The sequence below is a fragment of the Grus americana genome, chromosome 7, assembly GCF_028858705.1.
Source record: "Grus americana isolate bGruAme1 chromosome 7, bGruAme1.mat, whole genome shotgun sequence".
NCBI classification, from domain to species: domain Eukaryota; kingdom Metazoa; phylum Chordata; class Aves; order Gruiformes; family Gruidae; genus Grus; species Grus americana.
Window position 1 is genome coordinate 36,413 of NC_072858.1, and position 13,760 is coordinate 50,172.

Sequence of the window (13,760 nt, forward strand, 5' to 3'; positions counted from 1 at the left end):
ATTTGTACATGAAGCGACATCAACATCCACAAAGATAAGCTTTGTCCTATTTCAAGTACTGCTATATGTCTGAATTTCTTCCAAATTTCTACCCTTGCAGTATTTCTGCAAGGTTTGGGCAGTAATTTCATCTTTCTATTTTACAGATAGAAATCCCATAGAAGACGCATGCACAGCATTTCTGTTCAGACTGGGCAAGAACTGCCTGAATTTTCTAGTCTGAACATGTTCAGACGGTAAGTTAACCCAGCGATGTCCCCTCAAGTACTCTGGTCAGTAAAAAATGGTTCCCTGGCATCTTCTACCAAGTATTACAATCCATGATGTGTCATTTTCGTACATTTGCTATCCCTATATGTACACATCCCAATCCCAACTTCTCAATGAATGCATCAGTGGGTTTAACCCAAGCCATCTAGAGAGAACCTTCCTCAATCAGAAGGTGACACAGTTCTTTTTGGAGAGCATCAATTTAAGTATAGAGATGACAGCCTTCCTCTCAGGGGACAAACATTATCTTAACCAGCCCAGAAAATATTCACTGTATGCATGACACTAACAGACATGATGTTTGTTATATTCCATTTCTAAAGTGAGCCTTCTTTGGCAAAATGGAGGACTAGTGTTTTGTTTATTTATTTATTTTACAATACACTGCTTGGTGTTTTGCAAGGCCTTGGTATCTTCTGATGAAGGCATCTGTTTTATGTAATTAAGGAAGCTGCAGCTGTTTACACCGCCAAACTCTCATGGTCCTGGGTTCACTAATCTGTGACGGCCATACTACCCAATCCCAGGTGACAGAAGATTCTAGTTCTCCTTGTTTCCTTCGAGGCCCAGAGAGGGTCAAGACAACAAGACTACCATGGAAGGACTTGAAATATTACCTTTATTTTCAGCCTCTTCTAAGTCCTTTTTGTTTGCCAAAAGAATTTCTTCTCTCTGGTCAGTTAGTAAGTCAGCAAGACGATAAATAATCTCCGCTCTCTGTAACAGAAAACAGTTTCTGAACTGGCTTGTTACACAAAATCCATGCTATTTGACATCTGGCCCCCTTCGGTCCATTTATGTTGACCACAGCCTCTCACTGTCTTGACTCCCCAAATACTTGGGGCCAGCTGATTTTTCCAGCCTGCAGCACATTGAAAGATGAGGCTGAACACTGCTTCAGCCTTTACTTTGCTTTTTATTATCTTGTTTTCCATGCCCAGTCTTCTTCACCAAACCCATAATGTTCTTCCTTTAAGACCACCTTGTCATCTTCACAACAGATGCCACATTTTAGCTATCCAGCTGCAGAGCAGTAATTGATTGTCTACAGCTCCTCTTTTGCACACATTACACACAGGGGTGAATGGAGCAAGTTAACCAGTCAATTCTTCAGCAGCTCTGATCACAATTTGCTTCTGTGCGATATTTTACGCTATTAAATTTTTTTATGGACCCCACGTGAAAGTATATATTATTTAATCCCCAAGGTACATTATCTTTCTGCTCTTCTCATCTCTTTAAGCATGCTACAATCCAAATAATGGATCTGGCACACAAATAACAGATTCTTGTCCCAAGGGGCTCATTTGTGTTATAAATCCATGCTGTAAAACTTGCCGCACGTTCACAAGCCCAACAAGTGAGGTCATATTGTTCTGTCACCTGCTCCGGCTGTAGAGCCGCCAGGGTCCTGCCACCAGCTCGAGCCATTTCACCCTGCTGCTCTACTGTAGGACCTGCAAGAAAACCAAAAATATGCCATGCAGACAAAGTAACAGCACATGTGGAAGTGAGCACTAGCCCTTCCATCTTCCGATTCTCTGCTCAAAGCAGGAAAGCAGGTACAGAGTCTTAAACAAACATATTCAAGAAATCTGTTGTATGCGAACCCAGGAAAATCTGTACCTGACACAAAAATACTGCTATAGTCCCCGAACGTAAAGAGTCAGCGCAGAGATTCTGTAAGGTGACCATTCTGCAAGTGTGCACCATGTATCAAGAAGACTTGACAAAGGGCAAAAGGACACCAGGATAGCTAAGTCTCGGGGCGCAGCAGGCTACTGAAAGAAAGGAGGCAAACTCTGAAAAGCATCCAACTGAGGAAATGAGAAAGGATTACAAAATAGCATGGGAATGTACAATCATGGAAGCCAAAACCCAATCTGAGTAACAGCCATCAGAAAAATTGCTTTCCCTCTGTCTCTCCCTGTAGGCATTTTAGAATATATCCTATAGAAGAAAGGTGGGGTTTTTTCTTTTCTTTTTTTTTTTTTCCTGTCAGGGCCTCAAAGAATCTGTCTCAAACTGAAATGATATGCAGCAGGTTACTTCTGTTTCTATTTCAAAACAAGTCACCAGGTTCAGGTAACGCTTCCCCAAAGAGTTCGCAAGTAGCTCATGGATAAATTAAGCTGCGATTTTTAACTCTCCTGAAATTGCCTCTAAACCAGATGAGCTGAAGGTGATAAATATGACCCGACTTCTATTTAATAAGGGTCCGACTGAAAATTGCCAAAGCAATTTGACTTGCGCTTTAAGCCAAGCGAATTTCTTTGTGTATAATAATCCACTGGTGAGGCCATACCTGGAGTACTGTGCCCAGTTCTGGGCTCCCCAGTACAAGAGAGACGTGGACACTGTGGAGAGAGTCCAACAAAGGGCTGCAAAGATGATGAAGGGACTGGAGCCTGTCTTACACAAGGAAAGGCTGAAAGAGCCGGGACGGTTTAGCCTGGAGAGGAAGGCTCAGGGGGGAATCTCCTCAGTACGTACAAATACCTGAGGGGAGGGTGTAAAGAAGATGGAGACCGGTTCTTTTCAGTGGTGCTCACAAGAGGCAATGGACACAAACTGAAACACAGGAGGTGCCTCCCATCAGGAAGCACTTTTGCACTACGATGATGCTCGAGCACTGACACAGGTTGTCCAGGGAGGTTGCAACGTCTCCATTCTTGGAGATATTCAAAAGCTGTCTCGACACAGTCCTGGTCAACCTGCTTGAACAGGGGGTAAGACCAGATGACCCTGTCATCTCTCAGACTGTCCCTTCCAACCTCATCCATTCTGCAATTCCGTGATTTCCTCCGCAGCCAAGGCACTAGGTCACGAAACAGCAAGCGTAATTCAAACCAGATAAACATGAAGCGATGTAGAGGGGAAAAGGAAAAATCAAACCTTAGTATTGTAACAAATAATACTATGAAAACATCATCTCAGTGAACATCAACATCAAAAAGCAAATTAAATGTTTGGAATTATTGGAAAAGGCCTGGAAAACATAACATCAATCTTACCAGAACTCAGTTAGTCCTGCCATCTCATAAATTAAAGCTTCATTTGCATCTTGAACACTAAGTGAAATTTTTACTTTTGCCCATCTCAAAAAGGCAACAATAGAATGAAAACAGTTTTGAACAAAAGAAACGGGGATGACCAAGTTTTTGGAACAGCTTCGGTACAAAATGTCTAAGACCCAATTTCTTTCATGTGGAAGAGGGATGATGAGTGGAAAGACTATTTTTCAAGCAGTAGGGGCATCAAACGAAGCTATCAGGAAGAAAATTCAAAACCTTCCCCACCCCTCCAAACCCAAATTAAAGCAAGCAGTTCTTCACATAGTTGTAGCTCCAGAGTTTACACACAGTATCTAGTTAAGGCTCTTCACTATCGTGACAGAGAGAACCCTGTGGATGCTAAGTCTTTACACAGGTTCAAAGGATTATTCAACAAATTCATACAAGAAATCGATTGTGGATTATTATACACAAAGAAATTCGCTTGACAAAGTGCAAGTCAAAGTATCACTCCGTAATTTCCTGTTCTGCTAAGGTCACAGATCTTCGGTCTGACTTTCTCCAGCAAATGTTACACTATCCCAGCAATGCAGCGGCAGGAAAACATTCCTACCTACCATACCAGAAGGCTGAGTAGTAAAAGGAATTTGTGATAAGAAATAAAACTAAACACTATCTTAGTTCAGCAGCACATTCTATGTCCACATTTTCACACTGAAATCTTCAATACTAGATGATAACCCCTAAGACTAAAAAGCGTAAAAGTTCTACTCATTGCACTCTTCAAATGGAAGTCTGATGTAGCAATTTATCAGATGGATGGAACCACAGCAGAGGATTCAACATTTTCTATTCCTACTTTAGAAAATACCTTTCAAAATCCATTTTTCAAGCAGCGTGTTTTCCCAGTTATTGTACAGGTCTAGCCAAATTTCAACTCTAACCTTTTGGGAAATCTCTACAACTCTCAAGGTACACATTACCTCTGTACTCACCTGCAGGTTTCACCTCTGAAAAAAATGTTCCAACTTTTTTCCCTTCCACAATATCTGTGATGACATGACCCGAGATCTTTGGGTGGGTTCCATTTGCAATCACTACAGAGGTGCCTCCTTGGAGGGCCCACAGAGCTGCTTTCACCTACAGTGAAGGACAGAGCCAGTTCCAGGAAATTCACTTGTTGTTTGAATCACCGCTCTCAGCAAGACTTCCTGCTCCACTTTGATCTCCAGACTGAGCACTTATGCTTTCGAAGAGCATTCAACACACCAGGCATTTCCATAATGTAGCACTGAATGAGATCATGTATTCGCTCTTTTCCTTCCCTTCCTTAACTAGCTGCCACTTGATAAGCGCACTTCAAACCTTCCCAGCAGCCTGCTTTTTTCAAGACTTCTGCAAGTGTACTTTGGTCGTATGTTTTTTTCACCATTATGTTATGTTGCAAGTACTTCTTACTGTTTGAAAAACCTAATTTTCTTTTTTCAAAAGATTCTGTTGCCAACTTCCCTGACATTGATTAGCCATCAATAATTAACCCACTTTAAGTGACCACGTGTTATTACTTGTACTGTAGAGCACTGTTCTTGCTCATGTCCTAGCCATTACCATATAACAAAATATTATTCAATACCTTCAGCTGTCTAAATTACTCCCTTAAAGCTTGATCAGCCTAAGCACTCCTCGGGATCTCCTTAAGATGTGGAGGCATTCTCATTGTTCATAAGCCTTTGGTGAAGCTATGAAGTTTGCTGAAGAGTTACTCAGGTTTCCACACAAAGTTTTTACCTACTTTGTTCACATTTCCTGTTCACATTCTCATTGGATTTTTTATTTATTTGCTTCTACTTTTTGCTTGGGAGTACACCTACGGTCTCAATGGCTGTTTCTTTCACTAGGCTCTATCTGAAGACTTTGCACTTCTTCAGTTTGGAATTATATGCTTTTTATTTGGCATCCTTCCCACCTTTTGTTGTTATTTTGGAGGAGAATTCTGTAAGTATAGCATTTAGGTGTCATCTTCAAAGGTCAGGACCACAGCAGACTAAGCAATGTATAGAAGCAACATGGATAAGATTCTAAGGCAAGAAGGAAGTCTGAAACAAAACCAATCTGACTGGGAACTGCAATCAACGATATTACCAGATCACCTATGTGCTAAAGGCTGTCACAGAGGGTGGGCGGGGGGGGCAGGCATCACGATCAACAAGAGTTCTATGAAATTTAGGGGCAGTATCTTTGTAGGCATTGCACTAACATGAAGGGCAACATGAGTTGCCTTTCTGAACTTCAGTGTTGGCGTACTGGTTTTCTTAGTCCTTCTACAGAATGTTAAGCTTACAGCAAGATTAGCTTATTAATAAGGGTCCTTTGAAATACCGATGTACTGACTAGTCCTAAGATTAGCCTCTTTCCACTCACTTGCCCCATTGTTTAAGGCATCATAACATGATTTCTCTAAAATTCCCTCCCCCTCCAATATTTCACTAGTTCACGCCAAAATACAAAAGCACAAACCCAAATCCCAGATGTTACCTACTGAAGAGGTACTGCCTGTGGTCTCCTTTGTTTCTTTTTGTGATCAAGGTATGGACAGCAGTATCCCACCACTATATTTAATTACGTGTCATTTATTTTAATGCAATAGCTTCTCTGCTTCCTCACCTTCCTAATACAGTTCTACAATTAGGTATTACAGCCCATATTCACTGGGAGACACCACCTGTCAGATATACTATCACAGTAAACTCTTGACTACCGCAAGACCATCAAGTGCTCCATTTTTGCTCAAGTTTCCTGCTGATAATCAAGATTTGTACTTTGAGCTACCATCTGTTTATTCTATTATCGATGTTAGTTTTCCAAAAATATCACCCAATTCTCAACTCTAACAAATTTTTGTTAGAACAGCAGCATTGAGGGCTGCCTCTATGTGACTCAGACTCCAAATATCTCTAACAGATTATTATTATTTTTACAATACAAGTACTCTCTGACTTTGGCAACTTTCCCCTCAGTATCTGGAATGGTTTGAACTATTCCAGAAGCCAGATCAAAGGAAAGTTGTTTCTAAATATGCTCTTTACCTCCCATAGTTAGAAAAAGAACACTCAAACGCCGCCTCCTTTTGCCACCTTCCAGTCCACACTCTTGATACTGAAGTCTGCCTTACCTGATTCTTCAGAAAATGAAATAAAACATAACTGGTGAAAAATTTCACTTTAGCCTTTCCCTGCTTAGTCAAAATCTACTTCAGTTTCTATAGACAACCCTCCAAAAGTGTCCTTAGGAAACCTGCACCAATTAATACTACCGTAGCGCATATCCCAGCATCACGAGAGCCATGCTGAAGTCTCACACCACAACCATGTTTATGCACTCACACCACAACCATGTTTATGCACTCACACCACAACCACAACCATGTTTATGCACTCACAGCAATGAATACTGAGGGCATCTGACTGTACATAGCACTAAAAACCATCGGCCCTCCTACCTCTATTAATCTTGTACTCAAGAACTAAAATACCTTGGTCTCCACCAATGCATCCTTCAGAAGCAAACAACACATGTACAAACTCAGACAGGAGACAGAGGTATCATATGAGATTCAAGTGACAGGGTTTCCCAAAGTCTTTGGATTATCACATAAGAAAGGAGTGAGGACTAACTCTTATTTTAATTTACAACACCAACTTAACATACTTTCAAATGTCACATTTTACAAACTATTGGACTGTAATTCATTAATTGCTCTTTTCAATTCATGTGGACCTAAGAGAGAAGCTAAAGGGACCCACAGACCATTACAGGGTACTCGCAGAATAGCTGAGGCCGGAAAGGATCTCTGGAGATCATATAGTCCAACTGCCTGCTCAAAGTAGGGTCAACTATAGCACGTTACGCCAGACACAATCCAGTCAGGTTTTGAACATCTCCAAACATGGAGATTCCACAAGCTCTCCAGTGCTTCAGCAACCTCACCATAAAATTCTTACATCTCAACTTAATTTTTTGTATTTCTGTCTGTGCCCATTGCCTCTTGTCTGTTCCCTGGATACAGGGAAGAGTCTGGCTCTGTGTTCTCTTCACCCTCCCTTCAGGTATTTATACACAAATCTTCTCTTTTCCAGGGTAAACAGTCCTAGCTCTCAGCCTCTCCTAGTGTGACAGATGCTCCAGTCCTTTAATCACATTCACGGCTCCCCCACGTATGTATGCCATGTCCTTCTTGTACTGCGGTGTCCAGAACTAGACACAACACTACAGATGTGGTCTCACTTGGGCTGCGTAGAGGGAAATAATAATTTCCCTCGACCTGCTGGCTATGTTCTTTCTAATGCACCTCAGTATGCTGCTGGCCTGCTTTGCCCACAGGGCATATTGCTGGCTCACATTCCACTTGGTGCCTACCAGGACCCCTATGACCTTTTCAGTGAACCTGCTTTCCTGCCAGCCAACTCCCCAGCCTATACTGGTGAACGGAGTTGTTCTCGCTAGGGGTAGGACTCTGCATCGCTCATTATTGAGCTCCATAAGGTTCCTGTCTGCCCATTTCTGCAGCCTGTCAAGATCCATCTGAACGGCAGCACAATCATCTCATCTATCTCCCCTTCCCACATTTCCCTTTCCTTCCCAATAAGAAAACAAATGTTCTGTATTTCTACCTTGGCTTCCATGCCTCCCATTCCCACTCGGGATTTGGTTCCAAATGTTACAGACTGCTGGTCTCCTGGGTAGAATATGTCAATGAGCTTTGCATCATCAGATCCTGGAGGGCTGTCAAAGAGTCCTGAAATAAATAATAAAAATCTGTTAGTGTTATATACTCTCATCTCCAAAGCTCACCCATGAAAAAAGAAGAAAAAAAAAAGTCCATGAGGTTGAAAAAGCTGTATTCCACTTTACAGGATTGAAAACTTTCACTGAACCCTGCTTTTTGTGGGACTGAAAGCATGAAACACCTAACAGGCAGACTCAAGAAATATAGCTTTACTGAAAGCATAATGAATAAGAAACTGAAAACCCACATGCTGAATAGCAGCATGCAAGCTGGGAGAGAGTGACGTTTGGTTGAGGTTACAGTTTACGGCTTTTCTATATTCAGAATCAAGGCTTGCATATAAAAGCCCACGACTTAACAGGCAAAGGATAGTCGTCCTCACCAAAATCTCAGATGATATTCTTGAATGTTGGGTTGTACAGCAATAAACTGAGCAATTCGGCAATATGTAAAAAGGGTAACTATGGAATTCTGCTAACAAGGAACACAACATTACAGAGACATACTCTTATTAATTTTTTTTTAAATCTAGTAGTTCTATGTAACTGTGATTGGAGTTGAATGATGCTCTGGTTTAGCTAACACATTAAACCTAAATTCTACCACCACACTTCCCAGAAATTCTGTGTGAACAAATACTGGCATTACAAATTAGAGAGCACAAGTGCAGACTACCTGTGTCCTTCCTTGATAGCTTCGGAAGGAGAGGACACACATCTTTCCAAAAAGAAGTTGTCACATAGAATGAATAAGCTTGGAGGATGGGGGTGTTGGGTCTTAATTTTTTTTACAAGTTGTTTTGACTATTGCTCGTATGAGTTGTACTCAGACAGTCATTTCAGTGAGAATCAACCATGAAATCCAGCTGAATCTGCTAAAAGAAACTGTGTTTACGGGAAAAGCACTTCCTCCCTCCTCAAGGCCTACAATATGCGCCAACGTTCAGGATCCACTGAAAGAAATTCATCTGGAAAAGATAAGACTATGTGGCACGGGTGCTGTGGACTGCACTGATCTGAAACTACCCACTACCCTCCACTCTCTAGAAAATGAACTTCAACATCCATAGGCGACAGACTATGTCACAGCAGCGCAGCCCAGAAGGCTAAAGCAGTGTAAGCCAAATGTCTAGGAGACAGAAAAAGCTAGCAAGTTCCAGGTACCTGGAAGGCAATGACCAGGACTTGCAATGTACTTGTAATTCACTGAAAGACAACCTGCTTCCAAAAGAAACAAACAATTGTAGAATAGTATTGGACTTATACTCCTGATTCTAAACACATAGTCTTTATCCTGCGCATTACTCATGACTGTATCATGCAGTTCTGAGAAGCTAGCAGAAGTACCATAGTACATATGGTATTCTGGGTTCTGGAAGAAGTCTCAAGTTCACGTGCATTCTCACCCACCCAGATTCAACAGTCTGGCAGACAGTCTTTGGTTTATGCAACAGCATCAGCACTGGGTATATGCCTTAAGGAGTTACGTGATAGGTTGTAATTGTCCCTGTAAAAGACATGAACTGAAGAGATGAGTAAAACCCCAATGTAGGTTGGTTTGACGATCTGATGTACTTCAACAAAACAAGAAAGCAAAGAAACGACTCACAAACCTTCTACGTCTGAGAGAACAATCAGGAGATCGGTTTTCATTTCCACAGCCAGTCGTGCTGCCAGACTGTCATTATCCTTCACGCTAATAACCTGCAATGCACATGCATATCAGCAGTACTGAATAGTGGGAAGAACTAGGAAATATTTGGCTGCAACAAACAAAAGCAAGCTACCTCAGCACTGCCAAGTCCTTCTGAGCTACTTTGTGCACACCCACTGGAAACTTAGAAGGTGATCTTTGTGTGAAAGTACCGCATTCTAAAAGTGCATGTAAAGCAGTATCAAAATGACAGGCAGTGTGATCAATACCTGCATTCTCCACCTTGGTACCCAGTGACAGGACAAGAGGTACTAACTGACCCTGCTTTAAGCGGGGCTGCTGGACTAGATGACCTGCAGATGTCCCTTCCAACTTCAACTATTCAGTGAAAAACAAACTGGGCATGCTTGCCTTTGGCAGAGCAGGCATCATTTGCTCTGCTTCCACCCCACAGCACCGTATCATGCCACAAACAGACAAATCAGCATAGTCTTCCAGCAGCCTCTGTCCACGTTATTAATTTCGCATGTTTGTTCCCTTGCTGCAGGTTTCAGAGGGCCCCGATTACGGCATTAGTGAAGTACACATTAGTGCTATAACATCTACAAGCGGGATCCACCCCCTTGCAATACTTTACCCACATTTACCCCCTGCAGATCACTGTTCGGCTCTGGAGGTGGAACAACAGCATCGTTAGTGTTAATGATAGGGACGATATTCATTCTTAAAAGCTCATGCAACGTTCCATTTAAGTTCCGACGCTTCTGTTCATCATGGAAATCCAGGTTGGTGACTAAAATCTAAAAGGAGGAAAAAAATTTAATATATACTTAGCCTACCACTTTTCCTGAGAAGACTGGTCAGACAGATCAGTCACACCCTTTGTGTCACTGAAGAAACATAAGCCACATTTAAAGGAGAAAGAATACAAGTGAGATATTCTTTCCACAACATTTTCAGATTTATATGCCTTAGCTTCTACTGCAGCCTATAACGGTCCTTCTCAAGCTGACAGATCACAGGCTCCAGCAATCAGCTCAGAAAAAACCCCATAAGCAGAACACAGATGCCGATGATAACCACTAAGACCCTAAACAATCTGATGGATTACTCAAGACATCACCTTTCTATTTTTGCCCTCCCAGTGTAATGTTTCTATTGTCACAAGTAGAAAGGACGCTTTGTCTCAAGACTTCAGCTCTAGAACTTGCTTTCTTTTTTGAAAGAATCTTGGTCTTCAAGTCTCCTGCATGCAGACACCGCTCCTTTCTTTTCAGTATTTTAAGACAAAAATACCCTCAATGTCTGCTCTGAAGAGACCTTTTTTTCATTTTTACTCCGCCATTAGACATGTGAGAACTAAGCAAACGACTCTAGCACAGAAAAGTTACAACAGCACTTGGAACCAATGTGTACACATTTACTTTTTTGGCATGGGCAACTAATTCTTCTAAATTGAAGGAATGATAGCTGTCCACAGACTCAAACAAGATTATAACCCAGCGCAACCTATAGCGATTGTTAGCTATACTGTAAACATTTTAGTGATATCAACTATATTGTATTACAGGAAGAAGTTCCTCCAAGCGAGACTTCACACTAGGCTCCTAAACTCATTAAAAGTGTCTAAACAAGTAAGGCCTTACAGTTGATGCAATTCTGCATCCTCAGAGTATTTAAGATAAGCAAAGCCTGTTTAAGAGTCATTCAATTAATACAGTTGCAGCACTCAGTATAGGTAGAAGACCCAGGCTAGGGATACCATCACCCACGTGTTAGAAGGGTTTGTGGAGCAGATGGACAACAAGTTCTGAAGCGTGGATATGCACTTGTCAGCTTTACAGAATGTGCGGCAGTTCAGCCACTTGTGGTTTTTAAACCCTCACTTTGGATCACCAACTTTAGCTTTTATGAAGAGACCTTAAGAGACACCCGCCCCATACATAAGAGCAGGACACACACGAACTCCAAAAAGAAAAAGCGTATTTGCTTCACCTTGACGATAGATTTCAGGCTGCATTTCAGAAATATTTGGCAAGGCACTCCTGTATAAGCTACCATTTACACTACAATAATAAGCCCCAAAAATAGGACGGTCATGGAAATGCAAGACTACAGTAAAGATAGCAGCATATAAAACGTGGGAAAATATCCAAGAACAATTCAATCACTGACTGAAGTAACAAGTCAGTCTAGGAAAGAAGGAATCCCCTACCTGAGCTGCACAGATGCTGTACTGCGTAAACATGGCCTCATACAGAGCCATTAGTCCACTCTGGCCAGCTGCTGCACAGGCTCGGGCCTCCAAGACTGGAATAGCCTACAAAGATAAAGAGCGGCCGTCAGGCAGTGACTTGAGCAGGTACTACCCAACATTCAAGGAAAAGTGAGGTGCCGCCAGCCACTCACCATATCTTTTAGCTGACTCTGGCCTGAATGAAGCGCTTGCCTCACGCTCTGGGAAAGCAAGATCTCATGACGCAAACGCTGCTTTCCAAAAGCTACAGCACCACTGGTGACAATCATCATCTCTCGGCCTTGATTTTGCAGCATTGACACCTGTAAGTACAGAACATAAGAAACAGGGCCTGGAGTATGATCAATGCTAGCACGACAGTTCTGGCTAGCACAGATAACCTTATGCTCACCAGTTCTGGCTGACACGAGTGTTTTGCTTTATCCGTGGATGTGCAAAGCAAGACAACCACCTTCTGAGATACTCCTGCACACCTTCCTAACCACTTAGGAGCGATGCAGAGGACTGCACGCAATCTATAGCTTCTGCTAAACTTTCTTTTCACAATACCAGTTTCTGTGACAGAGTCATGCTTGATTTTTCACAATACGCATGACACGGTAACACTTCTATACCCCTCGCCCCTCCATCTCCATTGCTACAGATAAGGAAAGAGACAAAAAAGCTGTAAAGTAGCAGCTATACCTCCCACCAACCATTCACCATCCATTCCCAAAGCTGTCATTTTCAGTAACTTTGTATTCTAGAAGTGAAGAGGCTAACTCTGACAGTACAGCTTTTAATTACTTCTTCCTCACACACATCTGGCCAGATTCCTTTCAAAGCTCTAAAGCTAAATGTCTTACATGAATTTATTTTATTATGTTAATTTTACATCTCAGGAGAAGACATGCCCAATCCCTCCCAAAGACATTACTTCTTTTCGGAGAACCAATCCATGAGTTGATCCCATCAGTTTTTCCTGTAAGTAATGAGGTTTCAAGCTTTTTCCTGGAGGAGATCTGCAAATGCTCAGGTAATCGAGAAGGGTCTACTCTTTCTGCTGACTTCACAAACTGCAGTGCCACCTTCCCACTAGATCCAATTAATGCCCCAGTTGCGTCTTACCTATTGCATAAAAATCTCACGGTGCAAATCTCTCCCTCTATACTGGGTCTGGCCGAGATGGAGTTAACTTTTTTCATAGGGGCCCATATGGTGCTGTGTTTTGGATTTCATGACTATTAAAGTGTTGATAACATTCCGATATTTCGCCTGTTGCTAAACAGCGCTTGCACAGCATCAAAGCCTTCTTTTTTCCCCATGTTGAGCAGTACTTGCACAGCATCAAGGCTTCTTTTTCCCCACTATGCCTCATCACGGCAGGTCAGCTAGGGGCTGGGCAAGAAGTTTGGAGAGGACATAATTGGGGCAGCTGACACGAACCGGCCAAAGGGACATTCCATACCATATAACGTCATGCTCAGTAATAACACTGGGGTAACAGAATAGGAAAGGGCAGAGACCTGTCTTCCAAGGTGGCCCTCAGTCAGGGACCAGCTGGGTATTGGTCTGCTTCTGCGAGGCAGTGAGCGATTGCCTTAACATGACTTGTTTCTTTTCCCCTTTCCTTTCCTTATTAAACTGTCTTTATTTCAACTCATGAGTTTTCTTACTTTTGCTCTTCCCATTTTTTTCCCCAATCCAACTGGTGGCGGGGCAGAGGTGTGGGGAGTGAAAAAGCATCCCTATGGGTGCTTAGCTGCTGGTCGGGGTCAACCCACCACACCTTCAAACACCG

General features: G+C 42.3%; 1 protein-coding gene across 17 annotated transcripts in view; it reads right to left on the reverse strand.

Annotated features, from left to right (window-relative positions):
• The window catches only part of ALDH18A1 (aldehyde dehydrogenase 18 family member A1), a 40,974-nt gene that overhangs the window by 10,656 nt on the left and 16,558 nt on the right, over positions 1 to 13,760 (reverse strand). For 12 of the 17 annotated variants that reach the window (XM_054832484.1, XM_054832479.1, XM_054832494.1 and 9 more), the window contains 9 exons: positions 12,897 to 12,941; positions 12,133 to 12,282; positions 11,939 to 12,043; positions 10,365 to 10,523; positions 9,683 to 9,773; positions 7,955 to 8,079; positions 4,280 to 4,424; positions 1,654 to 1,727; positions 888 to 987 (listed from right to left, as the gene is read on the reverse strand). In XM_054832484.1, coding sequence (XP_054688459.1) covers positions 888 to 987; positions 1,654 to 1,727; positions 4,280 to 4,424; positions 7,955 to 8,079; positions 9,683 to 9,773; positions 10,365 to 10,523; positions 11,939 to 12,043; positions 12,133 to 12,282; positions 12,897 to 12,941 — 994 coding nt within the window. The remainder of the gene's footprint in view (positions 1 to 887; positions 988 to 1,653; positions 1,728 to 4,279; positions 4,425 to 7,954; positions 8,080 to 9,682; positions 9,774 to 10,364; positions 10,524 to 11,938; positions 12,044 to 12,132; positions 12,283 to 12,896; positions 12,942 to 13,760) is intronic. The other 5 variants (XM_054832491.1, XM_054832490.1, XM_054832488.1 and 2 more) reach the window with 3 other exon arrangements.